We start from the raw sequence: 21,595 nt of genomic DNA, 5'->3' as shown, positions 1-21,595 counted from the left end.
TTCTCTCCAGTACTGCCCTCTACAGTGAGATTTTAATTAGAGAAAGGACTCAAGTGACCAGTAAGGATGCACTGTGCCCATGACAGCTCCTGCCGAAACCTCGGGGGTATGGGTGTTGAGGGCAGGGGCCTCCGAGCTGTTGTGCGCCCCTCATCTAGTGCAGTATCTGCTGTGGCCCTCCGGCCTATTGGAGACAGGATGCAGCTAATGCACGCAAACTTACCTCTTCACGCATCTTTTTCACAGTTTCTCCTTTCTGGAAGAAAGATTTAGACAACAGGAAGAAAGGTCACTCAGGGGCCCACTACAGGCAAACCCCTGAGTTTGGTGCAGCAGCATGAAATGTCAGGAGCTCCTGCACCCCAGTATGCCCCGGGGCAAGAGGGAAGCAGGTCCTCAGAAAGCAGGGCTCCCTACAGGTTCCATCCAGAGCCTGACACACATGTGATTCACTGAGCCCTCAGCACATCTGGCTCATGAGCCCACAGAGGAGGAAATGCAGCTGCTCACGCAGGGGCACGAGGCTCTGTGGGCAGATGGGTTGAGACCCAGGGACCTGACTGGGCACCACACTTGGCCAGGGCACCTGCTCCATGGAGTGGAAATGGGATACACCCAGGTCACAGCCATCCCCATCTTCATCACAGGCAAAGCAGGACCAGGTGCATGGGTGCAGGAATGGGGAGACCCCCTGAGGTACATATGTAAAGAGCTAGACTTTGAGCATTGGAGGTGCCCCCACTGCACAGGGACCACTTAGGAAACCAGGGGTCCTGAGGTGGTCCAAATGGGACCAACAGGAGGGCAGTGCCTCAACCCTGATCTCTCCTACAGGCACAGGCTCCAAATGGGTTCTGACTTTTCCCAAGGAATGTTTCTTCGGTTTTGGAATGGAAATGAAAGAGACTCACTACCACTCACAGAGGCAGGTGACCACTGTAATGAATGGAAGTAAAGGAATTCTTACTGAGCTCTCACACCCGGGAGGAAGGTCTGGCTATCAGGGTGGCAAGAGGTGGGGCTGCTCTCAGACCAGCTTCATAGTGGTTCAGCTTGAGAGTGAGAGCCTTGGGATTCTCCTGGGATCCTCACTGCATGGAGAAGCTGCTGCCCCGTGGACAACCCCCTCCCCACACTCTACCCCCACCCCAAGCACAGAAACCCCAACAGAGGCAGAGAGTTTACTTAATAATTACCTTCCCGATGATGCTTCCAACTTCCTGTAGGAAAAATCACAAAAAGCTGACGTCATATAGCAGAAGGAGAAAGGACTCTGTGGCAGACACTGTTATGCGTGAGGAAGGGACATATAGGTGGTCATAAAAAGGCTTGCAGGCCCTATGTCCAGAGGGTCCCTCTGTGCCCATCTGACCAACACTGGTGCTTCTGACTGACAGACAGCCGAGCAGAGGAGAATGGCTAGCTGCTTTCCAGCTAAACAAGTTGGAAGGCACACCTATGCACGTAAGGCAGCAAGGAAACCCTGCAAGAAATGGATGAAAAATAAAATCTCCCTTGAGCCCTAACCGGTTTGGCTCAGTGGATAGAGCGTCAGCCTGCGGGTTGCTGGCACATCCCCAGTAGGTGGTGTGCAGGAAGCAGCTGATTGATGTTTCTCTCTCATCGATGTTTCTAATTCTCTATCCTTCTCCCTTCCTCTCTGTAAAAAAAAAATCAATAAAATATTTTTAAAAATCTCCCTTGATTTTGTGATATAAAGAAAAATAAGCACTCCCTTTGCTACTTGACTTTTTAAAAAGGTAGAACATTCAAAGACACCCTTAAACTCGCCACCACGGTGCTAAAGCCTGGAGCCCGTGACCGTTTGGACACATGGTCCCGGCCAGGCCTGCTCATCCCAGTACCTCTCTGCCTGGAACAGACCCACATGGTGCTACTGTGCATCTCATGAAGGCAGGGTCAGTTCGCTTCTAGCCATAGAGAACAACATCTTTCAAAATAAAACTCATTGTCCTCAGCAATCACAACATTTCGCCAGGCCATGGGGAGGGGGTATGCAGTGGGGAATGAAGCAGCAAAAGGCAACTGGGTACAAAGTAGTGACCCCTCTGGTGGTGGTCAGGGATCTCACTCCCATGGGCAGGGTTTGGTGCTTGTTGTGGTGGCTGCAGCTGGAGGTGGGGCCATATAACTGACCCCACAGACTACTTGCCATGGTCCACACCCAGCTTCCACAGCCTTGACCAAATGCCACCCCAGTCAAGGGAAGGAAAGGCTGGTGGTCATTTCTCCATCACAGAAAGGGACGCTCTTTCTGTGTGAGCACCTTCCCTCCTGGAAATCTTGGGTGGGCAGAGCCACAGGCAGGAGGCCAGAGCCTCTGCCAGCCCCCTGAGAGTCAGGCTTCTCAAGGCACAAACATAGGACAGCGGGGGAGCTTGGATGGATCCTGTGCCATTGGACTGGAATTGGGGGTATGAAATACTGGGGCCCAAAATCTAGAGAGATCAATATGTAAATAAATATGCAGATATGTATGCATGTGCATATGATAATACAATATTCACACATGTACATACACACACTCATATATAGGCACACATGTATGTTTTCCAGCCCTGTCTGGGACCAATGACAGACCAAGGGTGATGATCACACCACGAGCCCTGATCTGAACCTCAAACACAGTCCTCCCCTCAAAGAAGTCAGGCTTCTTTGGAGAAATGGCTGATTCCAGGACTGTGGCAGGGAAAGCACCAGATGAAACATAAGCAGCATTTTGAGCCAGAAGCCAGGCATAAAAATGATAGGCCACATCAAAGGGATGTAAGAGCCAGTCTGGAGGGACCCCCATTGGCCAAGTCATGGACAATGTGAGTATCAAAATAAATAGTGACAGAACAGGGAATAGAATAAAACAATAAACCCTGAGCCCATGTAGACATGAATAAGTGGATGCACTGAAAGCCTGCTGACAAATAAGGTATCTACAAAGCATCTACCTATTAGTGGGGGAAAAGCAGAGACACCTGGCAGGTATCTCTCTAACTAGGTGATTGGAATGGGACACACCCTGAAATCTAGGCCACCTGATAGGAAAGCTTTGGTAACTTTCCTGACATCAGAAAAAGCCAATGTGAGGGATATTCTACAAAAGAACTGGACAGAAACATTCAAAGGTAAAAGGTCAAGGAAGACCAGGGCAAGTCTTTCAGGTTAAAAGAGGCTGGAGACACCACAAGGACATGGAGTGGGAGGGCACCTCGGAGTGCCCTGTTAGAAAGAGCAGTGCTGGGATGGTTAGGATGGTGAATGGAGTCTGTGGTCAGGTGGCCAGAACAGATCAGCATCACTGTCCTGACTTGATGGTGCAGGTGGTGATGGAGGAGAATGCCCGTGCATGTAGGAAATACTCACTAAGGTACTTGGGGATAGGACGTCACCTGGGCAACTTATTAGTTTCATATGGTTCCAGGAGAAGCGGACTTTAGGCTGGACTGCTCCTGCTCTGTAAGTCTGAGATTGCTTAGAATTTTTAAAAGAATAATACAAAGCAAAGGCCCCAGCTCTGGGCAAGACCTCCCTTCCTCCCAGCTGGTCTGTTGCCTTCCTTCTGAGGAGAGTGACAAAGGCAGGGCAGGGCGTGTACTTTTGTACCTTTCCATGCATCAACAGGCGGATTGTCAGGGTCACGTTCAGGCCACCTTCTGAGACTTTGGACTCCATCTTTCTCCCAAAATGCGTCTGGGGGTGGTGGCTTAAGGTGCCAAGGGTGCCGAGAGGAAGGATAGATGGGGCCCAGATGGCGTCACCTGGAAAGAAGAAGGCAAAGCTGCTGATAACTGAGAACATCAACCGCCAATGCACTGGAGGATGTCCCAGCCTCTGGAGGGGCAGGAGGCTGCTGGTGAGAGGCAGAGGCTCAGGGAAAGGCTGTAGCATGGGGTACAGGGAAGTAGAGGGGATGGGCCTAAGGAAAGCCCTCCAGGAACAGATCCAGCCCCACTGCTCAGTAACTGCATGACAAGTGCAGGTCCTCAAGCCCTCTGGCCTCAGTTTCCCTCTGTAACAAAGGAACAGCTCTCTTAGGTGCTAGAGGGGAAGCAGGGTCACCCAGTAAGCCCTGAGGCCCGCATGTGCATCCAGTGAGTGCCTCCTCTGCTGTGAGGTTAGTTTTGCCCATTTCCTTCACATCGGTGCCAGGATCCCCAGCCTCCCAGTGCGACTCCCTTCACCCTTAAAAAGTCAGGAAAGTTCAGGTAATGGTGTGTCCTTGGCATCTAGAGCTGAGATTCCTTGGTAATTCTCACTTATAAAGTGGATTTAGTCTATGTGGACGAAAGGGGCCACACGCTGACCTGACAAGCTCAGGGAAGGCCTGCATGGCAGCCTAGCAGACTCAGAGACCTAAAATAACCACAAAGGATGGTCTGAAATTAAACTTTAACTAAAAGCAGTTATGGTGGGCAGTTATGTCCTAGGCCGGTATCTTCACTGACAAGATCAACTTTGATCCTTACTGAGCCCATTTGCCTTTTTGCCTCTAAGATAACATTCCTTTGAAGTGTCTGGGTAACTTGTAACTTCCCTTTTTCTGGAACCCCTGGGGCATAACCAAATGTTCTGGGCGCCAGGGCAGATACTACAAATTCCTTCATTATCATGTTGATTGATCCTGCACCCACCTAAGTAAGTGTCCATCATTTTACTTTTTACCCTATCACAGAGGTCCCCCCCCCCCCCCCCCCCCCCCCCCGCTTCGCTTAATCCCACCTCCTTAAATCTGTCACCAATGAATTTCATGTATAAATACGGATGTAACCCTGCCATTCTCCGGAGCACTATCTCAATTCATTGAGGTTCTGCTTCCCAGCATATGTCGACAGTTTGGCTCAAATAAACTCACAAAAATTCTTTACAGGTTTCAATGTTTTTTTTACGTTAACATCTATATCAACTAAATTTCCAAATAGTTGAGTGTCCCCCTTTATAAGTTTTCAGAAAATGCTTTAATCCCCCATATCATTGGTCTGTTTGCTGTATACTTTCTGCAGATGACTGGCTCAGCGCTTAGCCCACGAGGCAAAGTGAAGGCTCTACTTCATAAATTACAGGCAAGGAGTGATTTCAGGCAGTGGGCCTAGAGTACAATGTGCCCCCAGGACTGTGTGCTGGTGCTCAGGCCCTTGGGGCTTGGCCTGAATGGGTGATTGATGGAGGACAATGACTAAGCAGTGACCTGAGTCTCACACCCAGCTGCATGGGGCTCCTGGCTTCAGCCCCTTCTCCCGGATCGTGTCCTCGTCTGGGCTGGATTCTGAGGACAGGTCACCCTCACCCTCACAGGAGCAGCCTCATGAGACAGGCACCAGCAAGGATTTAAAACAAGGTCAGGTGAGGGCTGGAGTGAACAGTGGGAAGAGGACTCTCAGATCAGACAGGGAGAGGTCTAGGACCAGCATGTCAAACTCAAAGGCTAACATGGGCCAAAAGGTTTAAGTTTATGTGTGTCGCAAAAAAACAAAAGCTTCAATTTTCATAGAAACGTAGGTTTATTTTGATAGAGACATGCTGAATACAAAGGACTGAAATAAATGAGTCATCATTAACATAAAATAATGGAACATTTTAATAAAAATTATTTCTTGAACATTAACTTACCAGACACTGAATAACTGCACAAATTAATAAGCATAACACAAATAAACCTATTTTTCTTGTTCTCTGAAAGTGAAATTATTTCCTGTTGCGCATACCAAACAAGTCAGTACAAGACTAATGACGTGGCAATTGGCTGTTAAAATATTCACTGCTAGTATTAGTGGAGAGAAATGGTGTGCCAGTGCATAAGGCACGTAAGGGAAACGAATGCAACATGATTATAGAAATCAGTCACTAGTGAACGTTGTAGTTCGTTATTAATAATTATGTATAACAGGATATTGTAAAAATTAAGTTACAAAAGTTTTATTAAAATGTTTCTTACATACTGTTATATTGGCTGGGCCGCAAAAATATTCATTGTGGGCCACAAGTTTGACATGCTTGGTCTAGGACAGGGGTGGGCAACCTTATTGTGAGTGCATGCCAAAACCAGCAAAATCTCTGACTCAAAATTCTTCTGCGTGCCAACCCTAATTTTTTGAGAACATGTTACGCCTACTTGATATCTCTTAAGGTGTACGTATGTGAAGAACCTTGAAGAAATAATAAAATTCATTCGAGCAACAAAAACAGTATATGATGATGAAAAATACGTTTATTTTTTAATGTATACATGTATACTGATAGTCCGACAGAAAACTTTATGACTCCGTTTGATATTATCAGTGAGACTTTTGCTGCTGCATCACTGATGACAGATTTTACATCAGGTTTATATTTCGTGACCTTCAGAGATATGCACGAGCTACTACTTTCATCCATCAGGCTACTCCTATTACGAGACTTAACAAAATTCATCACTGAGAACAAAGATTCACAAGCGTATGTGGATGAAACCAAAACACTGGTCGGATCTAGGAAGGCAGGGAGAGTTAAGGCAGAGGCATAGAAATTGCTCTTCCCCTCTCTCGTCAATCCATGTGTATGGTCTTTAAGATAACTTGTTATGTAAAAATTATTTATTTATCTAAGATGCACCTACACTGAATTTATCTGAAAAATAAGAAAGTTGATATTAAGAAAAAAATTGTAAATGGAAGATTATAAGAGAGGGTTTCGCGTGCCAGCAAAAGTTACTGGCGTGCCATGTTTGGTACGCGTGCCAGGGGTTGCGCACCCCTGGTCTAGGAAACCAGGTATGCAAGACCCAGATACTGGGGCATGGCCGGGGCACACCAGACCCTAACTCCAGGGCTGGGTGGTGCTACTTCACTCTGAGGGCAGGGTTCATAAGTGAGTGGTGGTGGTGTAGCCTTTCTGGGAGTTTAAGCAGGCATTCTCTGGGCCCCTGTCTGTGCAGTGCACAAAACTGGGGTGGGGGAAGGCTGAAGAGTCACCTGCCTGGATATGCAAGAACATGACAGGGTGTGGGTGGTATATATAGGGATATTTCAGGATGCGCAGGTTAGGGGGCATGTGGGTACAAAAACATCACAGGGTCATGGGGGTCCTGCAGAAAGAAGAGGAAACACGGCACGAGTGGCCCCCATAGGAGCAAGGGACCCTAATGGTCTTGGGGAGCGTGGGCAGGTGGGGGATGACGGGGTGGGGGCCTTAGGGAATTGACAGCAGAGTGTCTTTGTTGGACAGAAAGGGAAGGAAGGACTAGCTGGGGGAAGATTCTGGGTGAACCGTGGTGCAGGCCAGGGCCCAGTGGTTCCACTAAGGGCCAGGAGGGACCCTGGGCCGATTCTGCAGGAGAGCACGATAGGCCCTCAGGAGCTGCCACCTGCCCAGGTGCATACCTGAGAGTGTGCCAGGACAATGAAGGATGAGGCTTTGGAAGCCCTGAGAGGAACCAAGGGCTGGTTCTGCGAGAGCTCCTCACACATTACCCCACATTTAGTGCCTTCACTAATGACTATGTTACATTGCCTGCATGGCTGCCTAAGTCCTTCAGGAACAACAGTCCTGTGAAACCTGCATGTGTCCCCATGCACCTGCAGGCTGTCTGGACATTGGCCCTGTGATGTAACTTATAAAGATGAGAGGCTTTGTCCACACACAGGAGAGACTACAGGTTAGAAAAGCAAGCTTTTCCTTTAAACTTAGAGGCATTCATGAGGCAAAAAATTTTTTTTTCTTGTAAAATATTTCTGCTAAAAATATGCTAAAAGGAAAAGACAAAAATAAAGCACAGAATCAAAGTACATACCATTACCTATGTGATATGTAGGGGACTCCTGCAAAGGGCAGTTACAGGCATGGGCAAAACGACAGTTTCTAATTCTATTTCTGCATTAATAAGCACTCACATTTAAAAATATATTTACAGGCAACTTCAACACACTCCAACTATTAGTTCTAATTATTCATAGTCAGAGCATTTAAATAGCAAGGATTTTAACATGAACGTATAATACATAGCAAGAGAATTTTAAAAATCATCATTCCATATGAATGTCCTCTATCTAGTACAGTAGCCACTAGCCATATGCGGCTATTTATATTTAACATAAAGATTCACTGCCACATTTAAGTGTTAAGTAAACAGTCTCCTGTAGCTACTAGCTGCGAATGGAGGAACACAGATAGAGACCCTTTCTGTCACCCAGAGAGTTCTGGTGAACAGCGCAGTGCATGTGACCCTTGGGAGGAGAGGAGGCACTAGCTGCAGGGACTGGTGTGGCATCTGATAAAAGCACTCCTTCCTACAGAGGTGCCCTGCAGCAAGCCCTTTGGATTCCAGTATGCGTAAGGCTGAGTTCCCAGCACCCCTAAACTGAATCTCGTGGTGCTAGGCAGGGGCGCCCGCCTCCTTTTTAATTAGAAACACCTCCTCCTGTGTCAGGGGGACAGGCCCTCCCCCCGCCCCCCCCTGCCCTGTCATCTGTTATGTAAATGTTTCCAGCCCATGGTGGAGAAAGTGGGTCAGTGAGTGCCAGGAGTGCTGTAGGCTGTCAACTGCCATCAGACACAGGCCAGCGAGCTGCTGCAGAGGCCAGTGCCTTCATCACATGTCAAGAGGGCGTGTCACAGTGCTCTCTGCAGATTGGTGGGAACAAAAAGCAGTCCAGGGTGGTCGTTAGGGTCACCTGGGACTCAGTAACCTTGACCCCGAAGAACCCACCTTGTGCCAGTTGGCAAACAGAGCCAGCCAGCAAGTAGCATGGGGCAGGTGGCTTCCCAGGCTCATGGGCCTCTTGGTAGGCATGGAGTTATCCTGGCTGTCCTGCCAAGCCCTTGAACATCTGCTCATTCCAGGCACCCCTGAGAGTGTCTGGGGATTGCTCCCACCTCAGAGGTCGCTGCTGCCTGGGAACACACAGGCGCAAGTTGGGGAATCAAGGGGAAGCAGCAGTTGGACTCCTGTGGTCACAGTCACCCCAAAAAGTCAGAAGGGTATTCTACAAATCGGCAGATTTCTCTCACCAATGAGGACCCCTCCTTTTCTCTTTATTGCTGGAGATTTAATATATTTTAAATTCATTTAATGGGAGGAGGAGAAGCAGGCCTGGTCCCCCTATAAGGGCTGGGAGGAGCCTTCCCCTTCTTGCCCATTTGCACTTGCCTGTCAGAGGAAGCCCATTCAGTAAACACCACTTTGTGCTCTCCACTAATACCATCTATGGATGTGCCTCAGCCCTGAACACACTCGTACCCAACTCCCACACCACCACCATCTCTAAGAGATAGCCATATTCAACACGTGGGACCATAACTCCTGACCCACCCCAGGCTCCTCAGATGTCTGTCTCCTCTGTTTTAGCACTCCTGCCACCCAACTGCTCAGACCTGAACCCCCACAACCACAGTACTTCCCTTCTCTGCCCCCATTCCATTCATTAGCAAATCCTGACACATGATACAGAGTTTAACATATTCATATTTTTTCCAATTTCTTAAGGAAGAAGCTGATGGCATCAATTTAAAACCTTACTTCTTGCCTAATAAAGGTGTTTAGTTTTATAAATTTCTCTCTACATATGGCTTCAGCTGTATCCCACAAATTTTACATTTGTGCTTTTTATTCACTCATTTCAAAATACTTTCGTATTTCCCTCTTGATTCCTTTTTTGATTCATGAAATATTAGGAAGTGTTAATGAGTTTTCAAATATTTGGAGATTTCGGGATATCTTTCTTTTCTTGATCTCTAATTTAATTCTATTATGGTTAGAGAACATATTTTGTAATCCTTGAGATAGTTTAAATTTATGGAGACTTGCTTATGGATCAGAGTGTGGTTCATCTTAGTCAATGTGTGTTCTTGTGTTAAGTGTGGAAAGTTCTAAAATATCAATTAGAGCGGCTGGATGGTAATACTGTCCAAGTTTGCCATTATCTTACAATTTTCTGTCTGCTTCTTCTATCAAATGTTGAGAGAGTGGTGTTGAAATCTCTGTGATAATTGTGGATCTGTCTGTTTCTCCTATTCGTTCCCTATATTTTTTAAGCTCCATCCTTAGCATCATAATGTTTGGCATTATCATGTTCTGTCAGTGTACTAAGTCCTTTATCATGAAAGATCATTTTTATCTCTGGTAAGATCCTTGGCTGGAAGTTTACTATGTTATGTGTTATTAACATAGCTGCACCAGTCTTCTTTTGGTTAGTGTTAGCATGGTCGATCTTCTTCCCTCTTTTATTTTTAACTTTGTGTATTTAAGTGAGTTTTTGTAGGCAGCATATTAGTGCACTTAGACATGCTTTTCTTTTTATCTTATTGACAATCTCTGACTATTTGCAGTGGTTGCTAATATGGCTGAGTTTAAACTGATCATTTGTTTTCTATTTTTACTATCTGCTCTTTGTTCCTCATTTCTATTGTTTTTCATTCCCCTCTGTCATCTTTTGGATTAAATGCACCCATTTTATGACGCCACTTTACCTCCTTTATCTACTTATTAGTTACAACCCTCTGTTTTGTTATCACAGTCATTGCTTTAGGGTCTAACTTATTACAGGACAGTGTCCAGTGGTCTTGGTCACTTTACATGGAGTACAAGAACCTCACAGCAGTCTGCTTCCACTTCTGCTCTCGCCTGCATTGTTATGCTCACACACTTATGTTCTACCTATGTGACGTACAAACCTTATAACCAACACATGTATAGATTATTTCCACATGTGTAAAACATATTCATTTAAATTTCACTTAAAACTCTTGATGGACTTAAGAAGTCAGCTTCAATGGGTGGTTCTGTGACATAGCTAAAACTGCATTTAGGAAGCGGTGGGAGAGTGCATGTGATGCCAAACACCCAGCCACTGCACAGGAAAATTCTGCTGCCGAGGAGGCACTTGTAAGGGGAAGGACACTGGAGAATGCTTCCTGATGGCCCTCCTGGGAAGCTCAGTGGAGCCACAGAGCCTGCCCTGATGTGGCACAGCCAGCCCCATGTAACACAGCCCACCCCAGTGTGGCACAGCCAGGTCAGATGAGGCATAGGAGATGGGCATCAAAGACCAGGTCCTGAGACTAAACTGGCTGTTCTCACCCCAGCTTTTTCCTCCAGGAACACATAAATGCAAGAAGCAGACTGAAATTTGCCTCATAGGTAACTGGTAATTAATAACTTTGTTAATTCAATGAGTATTTCCTTGGCAATTACTTAGCTACAGGTACTGTGCTGTCCTACAAAGATAAACAGGATGGGCCTGTTAAGAAATCATTATGGGAACAAAGAGAAAAAAGAAAAAAAAAGAAATAATTATGGTAACAGTGACAGGAGATACAGGAGCCAGAAGAACAGGAGGTAGGTCCACAGAGCAGGGCTAACATGGGAGGACCTCCCTCCTCACCCATGTGAAACCCTTTGGGAGTTAGTCACAGGATGAGTCCTCAGGCAGCAGCATGTGGGGACTGTGAGGGCTCTTGGGGGAAGCTCTGAGAAGGACTGTCACCCCTACTTTCCAGAACTGCTTCCAGGGCAGCAGTCAAGCAGGTGTCCTATTCTAGGATGACAGCACAGCTGGGAAATTCCAGTCTGAGAAAGGAGGCCTTGCTCCACCTTGTACCCTAGTGCTCCCCTGGTGGCCCAGGTCTCATCTGGTTGTGCAGTGCCCACCTGGTGACCCAGTGCACACCTTGTACTCCAGTGCTCACTTCGCCATCCTGCAGTGATACAGTAGGGAGACCTAGGCATTGGAGTCACCTGGATGGGGTGTGCTGCCCATCAGGGCCTGATCCAGGAGACCCAGGTGGCCTGGCAGCAGCATTCTGAAGTTATCCCGATTCCTCTTGAGTGAAGTTACACTGGGGAACCACTGGTCCTAATTCCGACTCCAGAATATTCCTACTCTATCTGTTAGGAATTCCAGTAGTCTGCCAAACAGGAACCAATAACCACACAACCAAGTGACCTGGTACTCAGGGCATGTTTTTCTTTTTTCTTTTTTTCTTTTTTTTTCTTTTTTTTTTCCAGGGGAGAGCGCGAACGCAGTCCCCCACTACCACAAATTATGCAGTCGAGTTTCCCACATTTGGGGAAATCGCAGGGGTCAGCATACCCGGAGTGCAATGGGTAAGCCTCGCCCTGGGGAAACCACCTTCGTGATCATGGTATCTCCCCTGCCAGGTAAGTATATGTTTTTCTTCTTGAGAAATAAATTGGGAAGGGGCAGTGAGCTGGCAGAGGGGGGTTGCAGACTGTGGGAGGTTATGGGTTAGGACGTGGAGGGATGGGAGACTTGTGACCATATGGCCCAGAGCATTGGAGGGGGAGTGTTTTTCACAGTGGAACACCACTCAGCCATAAAATGGAACAAATTATTTATGCACTCAACAACTGGGATAAATCTCCAGAGAATTAGGCCAAGAGAAAAAGTCAATCCCCAAAGGTTACACACTGTATAATTCCATTTATATAACTTTCTTCGAATAAGAAAATTATAGAAATGGAGAACAGATTAGTGGTTGCCAGGGGCTGAGGAAGAGGTATGGACAGAACAAAATGCTTGTGGCTATGGAAGGGCAGCATGGGGGCTCAATGGGGATGGAATATTCTGTCTTGTCTGTATTGGTGTCAATGTCCTGGTTCTGATATCCCCACTATTGTATTCTAGACGTTACCACTGAGAGAAGCTGAGAAGCATTACAACTGTATATTAATCGAGTCACCTCAAGTATAAAATTTATATTAAAAAGCAGCTGCCCTGGCCAGTTTGGCTCACTGGATAGAGTGTCGGCCTGTGGACTGAAAGGTCCCAGGTTCGATTCCGGTCAAGGGCATATACCTTGGTTGTGAGCACATCCCTAGTTGGAGGTGTGCAGGAGGCAGCTGATTGATGTTTCTCTCTCATCAATGTTTCTAACTCTCTATCCCTTTCCGTTCCTCACTGTAAAAATCACTAAAATGTATTAAAAAAAAAAAAAAAGCAGCTGCCATGACCTGAGATGGAACCAAGCAACTTTCAACTCACGACAGATTAAGGGGCCAATTATTTCTCTGATAATTCAAACAAAATAACCATCTTGAGACTGTATGATGACATGAAAGTTATAAAAAAATTAAGATCAGAGAGCAAAAATCATTAGCTCCTTTTGAGGGGCAGCATTTTGACCTGGCTTCTACACTAAGTCAGAGGGCCTATCTCCTTCCTTCACCCACTTGCCACCCATGCACCCATTTACACATGCTCATCCACTCGCATACTCTCACCACCACCCACCCGCTCACATATGCTCATCCACTCACTCACACTCACCCACCTACTTGCACATGCTCACCTACTCACTCATATGCACATACCCCCACACACATGAACCCACTCACACATGCACCCACGCACACATGCACTCACACACATACCCACTCACACACACACTAATTCCCTCACCCAACGCAACCACTCACTCACCCACTCGCACATGCAACCCACATCCAACTCACATCCACTCACCCACTCACCTACTCGCACATGAACTCACCCACATACCCCCAACCTGCACACACACACTCACCCACTTGCACACGTACACACTCACTCATACATGTAGTCACTCAGACCTCCCCCGCTAACACATGCACACTCAAACAAGCACCCACTAACACCCACACACTCAGCCACTCGTACATGCACTTACTCAAACCCACCCCCTCACTCGCACACTCAAACAAGCACACACTCATCCACTTACATATGCATACACTCATTCACCAACTCATACTTGCACTCACTCACACTCATCCATCTGCAAATGTACACATTCAACCACTCATATATGCACTCACAAGTACCTACTCAGCCACTCACTCACACATGCACACATACACTCTTGCACATGGGTGTTTCCCTGGCACCTACTTCAGTGTGTGTTGGTATTGGGTATGTGGGGGCTGTGGTAGATGTGTCCCTTGAGAACCTCTACTAACAACCTGGGCTCAGTCTATCCCAGGGAGATGCAGGTTATTTTGGGGCCCAGCAGCACTTGGAGATGTGTACAGCCTTTGTACAGGGCTGGCCTGGTAAGAGGATATCATGTGCCATCAGCCGTCAGGGGCCATGGATGTAGATGGAATGTTTGTGATCACAGAGTGTACCCATGACTCTGAGGACTGCACCAGCCTGTGTTGCCTTGCCCCAGTTTGTGGTGGCAATGTGAAGGTGCCACCAAACATCACTAACAAAAAGAATTCCCAGCCCTTCCTGGAAGCACTGAGCTGAGGCCAGCCCTTGCACTGCATGCTCCAGAGAGGTGCTGAGACTCTGCACCCATTCCCTCCAAGGCAGGCGGAGGAGCTCATGCCTGGTGCCCGATTGTCCTGGTTGCAGTGCTCAGAGAACATGGCTTCCCTTCAGTCACACTCTGTGGCCATCAGCTCTTGCTCTAGAACATGTGAAGGAGACACATCTTGCCTACATTACCAGTGACCTTCTGGGACAGTGATGGCGAACCTATGACACGCGTGTCAGAGGTGACACGCGAACTCATTTTTTTGGTTGATTTTTCTTTGTTAAATGGCATTTAAATATATAAAATAAATATCAAAAATATAAGTCTTTGTTTTACTATGGTTGCAAATATCAAAAAATTTCTGTGACACGGCACCAGAGTTAAGTTAGGGTTTTTCAAAATGCTGACATGCCGAGCTCAAAAGGTTCGCCATCACTGTTCTAGGACCTCAAATCAGGCCATCCTTCCTTTGCTGACACCCATGGATATCTTCCAATTGCCTATGTAACTCAATCCAGGCTCCTTCCTCTCCAGAGTGCTGCCCCCTGGCTTATAGGTGCCATCCCCCCAATCTCCTGAACCCACCTAGCCCACTTGTCTCCCTTCCTGTGACGGGCTGAGTTCTCCTGCCTGCCTGCCTGCTGTCTGGGGCCTTCTGCTGAGAGCACTCCCTGTGAGGCCACTACCTGCTAGCGCCCCATCTCTCCTGGGCTCCATCCTCCCCCACAGCCCTGGCCCTGCTGCACTGTGGGCAGAGGACACATTTATCTTCTTCATTCAACACTTAACCCCCAGTTCCTAGTACCATCCTGGGCCCACAGGAGGGCAGGAGCAAATTCAGTACATATTTAAAGACTGGGTGAATACATATAATAAGCACGGAGCCTAGCTCCATTTCCACTGCCTCACAAGCCAATATAAATCAGAACTTAGTGATTTTTAAACTCAGATACTCATGAAACAGCCAAGATTACATTCGCATCTCTCCTTGTCCTCTCATCTTATTTATTCACTTGGTCACTGAGGGTTTGCTGGGGGCTTCTGTGTGCTGGGGTGGGAGGGACACACTCAGCTGGAAGCAGCAGATGGCCCAGCTGACCAGGCAGAGCTGGAGAGCCCTGGGCCTTCCAGGGGAAAATGGAAGCTGTACCCACAAACATGCTAGACCCTTGATCCCAGGCTCAGTCTGATTTGCAAACCCACCAATTCCCAGCAGAGGGCGGAAGAAACACATATAAAGCACAGGTCTTGTAAGGCCAATAAAAGGGTACAGAAAAATATCAAGAAAAAGAATGAATCCCGCCTCAGAAAACAAAACAAAGGATTGCCACACCCTCTAAATTCTCGAAATACAGGACTGTGTTTGTCTGTCTGTATTTGAATTTGTTCAGTTTGAAAGGCTTATAGTTCTGTTTCAGTTTCACTGGTTTATGTTTTTATTTTATTATTTCCTTCCTCTGCTTTTTTCGTTTAGATTCTTACAGTGGAAGCTTAGATTATTTGGAAACCTTTTCTCATGTTAGTATTTCATGTTATAAATTTCACTAACGGCATTGATTTACTTGTATCTTACAAGTTTATGTATATGAGTTCAAAATATTTACTAATTTTCTTTGATACTTTCTCTTTGACCAGCACATTATTTAGAGGTGTTTTAATGGTCAGGTATTTGGAAATTTTCTAATTATCTTGGGTTGTTGATTTCAAGTTTAATTCCACACTGAACAAGAAATATAATTTTTATTATTTCAATCATTTTAAACCTAGTAGGCTTTTATTCTTTTGCATAGACTGTGGCCTACCTCAGCGAATATCCTGTGTGCACACAAAAACCATGTGTGCCCTTCTGTTGTTGGTGGGTGCCCTGTAAATTCTAGCTGGTGGGCTGTGCTGTTTAGTACTTATCTATGTTGACTTTCAGTCTTCTTAGTCCATCAATTACCGAGAGAGCAGAGTTGAAATCTCCAACTATAAATGTCGATTTGTCTTTTTCTTCTTTACATTCTATCAGTTTTTATTTCATGTATTTTGAGGCTCTGTTCTTTGGTATACATGTGCATTTGGGACTCACATCTCTTCTTGGTGAAACTGATCACTTTATATTCATATAATGTCCTTCCTTATCCATGGTCATATTCCTTGTCCTGAATTCTGACAGTCATCTGACATTCAAGTAGCCACTTCAGGTTTCTTTTGACTAGTGTTCACATCACATATTTTTCTGTCCTTTAACTTTTTTAAAATTTATTTTTATTTTTGGAAATCCTCACCCAAGGATATTTTTCCATTGATTTTTAGAGAGAGTGGAAGGGAGGGGGAGAGACACAGAGAGAGAAACATCGATGTGAGAGAGACGCATTGACTGGTTGCCTCCTGCACGTGCCCTGACCAGGGCTGGGGATCGAGCCTACAAATGAGGTATGTGCCCTTGACTGGAATTGACCTGGGGCCCTTCAGTCCATAGGCAGACGCTCTATCCACGGAGCCACACCAACCAGGGCTCTCCCATAGCTTTAAAGTGACTTTAGTGCCTTTGCTGCATTTGCAGTTCAGGAGATCCTCACCTGGGCCCCTTCCCTACACAGTGCCTGAGCCCTTGTGCCCTGGTCTGGGGCCAAATCAGCATAGATCCCAGACATGCCATCAGGGCAGATCTGTCCCTCCCGAGTGGTAAGGTGATAATGGATGTAAGAATTACATCCTGAGTCTTCTAAGTGGTCCAGCTCCAGATCAGAGCTGGAGGGTGTTCTGTGAAGTCAACCTCACAGACACTGGATGATAGAGATCATTTAGAAAAGCTCATCACATAGATAAAGAAACCGAGCTCCTGAGACATGCAACTTGCATAAGGTCACATAATAGAGCTTATGAGGACCATAACCCATAGAAAAGACCCATGGGCTCTGTCCACTACACCATACTACTTTCTCAAAAGAGACTCAAAGAACCACAGCTGCTATTCATAATTGCAGGAACCCAACCCTCCATCAAGCATGCAACCAAGAAATGACTGCACCACCATCACCACCAGTACCCAACCCTTCTGTCTCCCATTCAGAGTGGAGGCTTCAGGATCCAGCTCCCCATCACCTTTTACTTGCACCCAGTTCATTTCCCCATTTCAGTCCACTGAGTCACCCATGAGCAGGAGCAGTGGGTTTGTGCAGCCCCCAGCCCAGCTAAAAGTATAAAAACTCTACTACTTCAGAAGTGGAGCCCTTGAAAGTCACCAAAGAAACCACTGAAGTCCAAGGCAAGGGTTCCAGCTAGAGTCAGAGTTCGGAGGGAGTCACATTTCCATTTTCTTCCTTGGCAAGTAGGAGCTGGAGATCTGGTGCATGATCACCAGGGCTGGATAGAGGGGCAGCGTCAGGCACAGGTACCAGACCGCGCCTTTGATCTGGGCCTGGAACCACACCAAGTACATGCCCAGGAACACTGTCACGGTAGCCATAAGATAGACCACCAGTCCACACATCAGATGATAAGAGCTTGAGGTGAGCCACCCTTGAGACCCTGGCTACCCCGGAAAAGAGCAGGCAGAGCCCACACAGTGCTTGGCCCCCTGTGGCCAGCAGCATCAGAGCCTCCACCCAGCCATGCCAGGATGCCAGGATGCCAGGTGGGGCAGCTCCCTGTGGGTCCTGCTGACAATGATGAAGCCCAGGCCCAGGGCTGCACAGAGGAGGGCTAGAGTCTGCCCCACCCAGTGCAGTCTAATCCGGGCCTTTTGGGAGCAGAAGAAGAACAGGGAGTGCTCAGGCGAGAAGAGGAGGTTGGTCTCACCATGCAGACGCAGAACACCAAGGCCATGAATACAGGGTGCCAGGAGAAAAGACCTCCAGGGTCTGCATGGCTGTACAGGGCCAGCACACACTCCTGGCCGCCTGAGCGTGTCTTTCCTGTTTGTGATCACTAGGTGCCGCTGTCCTTTAACTTTTAACCCACCAATAGCATTGTATTTCACATTGGTGTCTTGTTGACTGCACAGAGATTGATCTTATTTTTTTATCCACTCTGATAATCTCTCAGATTTTAATTGGTCTGTTGATACAATTCATTTTTTATATTTTCAGATTTAATAATTATCAACTGCACAATTCTGAAAAAATTTTAGATCCATGAGTAGTTGCAAAAATCATACAGAGTTCCTTTGTACCCTCACCAACTTCCACTTGACATAACTGTAGGACATTATCAAAACCAGTGCCAGACATGGGTAAGACTCTATTAATAAACTGCCCCAGTTTTTACACACCCCTTTGTTGGTTTGTTTGTCATATATGGGTCTGTGAAATTGTATCTCATGTATAGATCTGTCTAACCACCTGCACAAGCAGTATCACCAGGAAAAGACTCCTGTATACTATCCCTTTATAGTTACTCATTTGCCCCAACTCGAACCCCAGGCAACCACTGATCTATTCTGCATCACTATTCTTTGTCATTTCAAGAACTTTACATAAATTGAATCAAACAAATGTAATTGTTTGAAAATGGCCTTTTTCATTCCACATAATAATGTTCTCTCGAGCTGCCAAGTAGTTGGACATAACAGAGACTAGTTGCCCAGTAGCATACCATCAAATGGTTGCACCACAAATTGTGTGTCCAGTTGCCAGGAAGGGCACCTGTGTCAATTCCAGTTTTTGTTTATTACAAATAAAGCAGCTAAGAACAACAGTACACATATCTTTGTATAAACCTAAGTTTTCATTTTTCTGTGATACCCAGAACTGTGATCACTGTATGTTACATGTATATAGAAAAATGCCAAACTGTGTGCCCGATCAGCTGCAGCATTTTCCATTCCCACCAGGGCAGAGAGACTCACAGCTCTGAACTCTGCATCTGCGTCAGCACTTGGGACTATCAGGGTTTCCACTATAGCCATGTTAACAGACTAGAGGCCCAGTGCACAAAATTTGTGCACCCTCTCACAGTCTGGGAGCCCTCAGGGACTGTCCAGCTGCTGTGGAGGTGGGAGAGGCTCCCGCTACCGCCACTGCACTCGCCAGCTGTGAGCCCGGCTTCTGGCTAAGTGGCGCTCCCCCTGTGGGAGCGCAATGACCACCAGAGCGCAGCTCCTGCGTGGAGAGTATGGCCCCTGGTGGTCAGTGTGTGTCATTCTGCCCTTCGGTCGATTTGCACATTAGCCTTTTATTATATAGCACTAGAGGCCCGGTGCACAAATTCGTGCACCAATGGGGTCCCTCATCCTGGCCTGTGGGATTGGGTCGAAACCAGCTCTCTGACATCTGCCAAGGGGTCCCGGGTTGTGAGAGGGCGCAGGCCAGGCCAAGGGACCCCACTGGTGCATGATTGGGGCTGGGGAGGGATGCAGGAGGTTGGCCAGCTGGGAAGGGACTGTGGGAAGACTCCAGGGTGTGTCCGGCCCGTCTCGCTCAGTCCCAATTGGCTGGACCCCAGCAGCAAGCTAACCTACCGATTGGAGCATCTACCCCTTGGTGGTCAGTGCACATCATAGCAACTGGTTGACTGTCTGCCCTCTGGTGGTCAGTGCATGTCATAGGGAGTGGTTGAGCAGCCTTAACATATCATTAGCATATTACGCTTTGATTGGTTGAACAGCCGACCAGACCGGACACTTAGCATATTAGGCTTTTATTATACAGGATGGTAGTGAAATCTGGCTGTGGTTTAGTTTGCTTTCTCCTAACAGCGAAGGATGCCAAACATCTATTCATGTGCTATTTCCTATCCACTTGTCCCGTTTGGAGAAGTGTGTGGCCCAGACTTTTGTCCATTTTCTAACTGGACTGTTTGTTTTCTTGCTGTGGAGTTTAAAGAGTTCTCTACATATGGGGGGTATAGCCCTTGTTGGATGTATGATTTACAAAGACTTTTTCTGAGTCTCTGGTTTGTCTTTTCATATCTTAACAGAGTCTTACACTGATTAAATTTTTTTGTGAGCAAGTGTAATTTCTCAATTTTATCTTTAGTGGCTTTTGTTTAAAACTCTTATTTCTTATAGATGTTCCTAACTCTTTCTCTTATATTTTCTTCTGAATAGTTTATGTTTTAATTTTACATTTAGATATTGAATCCATTTTGAATTAATTTTTGTATAAGGTCTGAAGTTTAAGTCAAGGTTGTTAGTGAGTATTTTTGTTTTATTTTTTGTATATATACCCATTGTTTCAACATCATTTCTTGAAAAGACTTTCCTTTATGCATTAAATTGCTTTATTACCTCTGTCAAAAATCAATTGTCCATACTTATGTGGATGAATCCTGGGCTCTGTTATATTTCATCTATATGTTATCATAATTAGCTAGCTCTTATTTTTTTTTAAATATATTTTATTGATTTTTTTACAGAGAGGAAGGGAGAGAGATAGAGAGATAGAAACATCGATGAGAGAGAAACATCGATCAGCTGCCTCCTGCACATCTACTGGGGATGTGCCTGCAACCTAGGTACATGCCCTTGACCGGAATCGAACCTGGGACCTTTCAGTCCGCAAGCTGACGCTCTATCCACTGAGTCAAACCGGTTTGGGCTAATTCTTATTTTTTTTAAATATATATTTTATTGATTTTTTTACAGAGAGGAAGGAGAGGGATAGAGAGTTAGAAACATCGATGAGAGAGAACCATTGACCAGCTGCCTCCTGCACATCTCCTACTGGTGATGTGCCCGCAACCAAGGTACATGCCCTTGACCGGAATCGAACCTGGGACCTTCCAGTCTGCAGGCCAACGCTCCATCCACTGAGCCAAACCAGTTTGGCAATTAGCTAGTTCTTAATATTAATAATAGGAAAAGAGCAAAGGGGAGGTCAGACATTATAAGCATGGTCATCTGGGCAGTTTCATCAGGAAGCTACAACTTCACACACCCCTGGGGAACTTCAGATCCATTCCCTGCAAATTACTGGGGAAAAGGTGCATGTGCAGCGAAGTCAGGGTGATATTATAGGGAAGGTGCCTCCCTGTCAGTTTAGCCTGTGAAACAAAGATCATTGGCTAGGAGGGTGGAGCCAATGCAAGCATGCAAAATCTTGAAGGGTTACTTGGTTAAGCTTCCAGTTATAATTCCTAGACCAAGAATTCTCTCCAACATGAGATTTCTTGTCCAGAGAAGGAAGCAGAAGTCCTGCCAGCAAACCACCACCCAAGGACCGCATGGCTGCAGTGAGTGCAAGCCGGCTTTGTCCAAGGCTGTACCCAGGCCTCAGCTGTCGGGAAGAGATGGCTGTGATCAGAACCTCAGGGGACAAGCACACACTTGATTTATTATGTTTAATAGTTCAGTGCCCCATCAGGCTGCATAAGCCAGTACAGCAGAAACCGACAGAACTTATTAGCTGCTTTCTGCTCCTAGAGA

The 21,595-nt window shown here is 46.4% G+C and overlaps 1 protein-coding gene and 1 pseudogene across 4 annotated transcripts in view; both read right to left on the bottom strand.

The window, feature by feature from the left end:
- PCBP3 (poly(rC) binding protein 3) overlaps positions 1 to 21,595 on the bottom strand; it is a 223,080-nt gene that overhangs the window by 32,378 nt on the left and 169,107 nt on the right. For all 3 annotated transcript variants that reach the window (XM_081087534.1, XM_081087535.1, XM_081087533.1), the window contains exons 4-6: positions 3,619 to 3,773; positions 1,197 to 1,220; positions 224 to 256 (exon numbers count right to left, since the gene is read on the bottom strand). In XM_081087534.1, the coding sequence (XP_080943660.1) occupies positions 224 to 256; positions 1,197 to 1,220; positions 3,619 to 3,773 (212 nt within the window). The remainder of the gene's footprint in view (positions 1 to 223; positions 257 to 1,196; positions 1,221 to 3,618; positions 3,774 to 21,595) is intronic.
- On the bottom strand, positions 17,534 to 18,075 carry LOC308517311 (putative transmembrane reductase CYB561D1; annotated as a pseudogene). The gene has a single exon. The product of its transcript is annotated as a putative transmembrane reductase CYB561D1 (transcript).

Source organism: Myotis nattereri (genome assembly GCF_964212035.1).
Source record: "Myotis nattereri genome assembly, chromosome: 3".
In the NCBI taxonomy this organism is placed as follows: Eukaryota; Metazoa; Chordata; class Mammalia; order Chiroptera; family Vespertilionidae; genus Myotis; species Myotis nattereri.
This window is presented reverse-complemented; position numbering and strand designations above follow the sequence as displayed.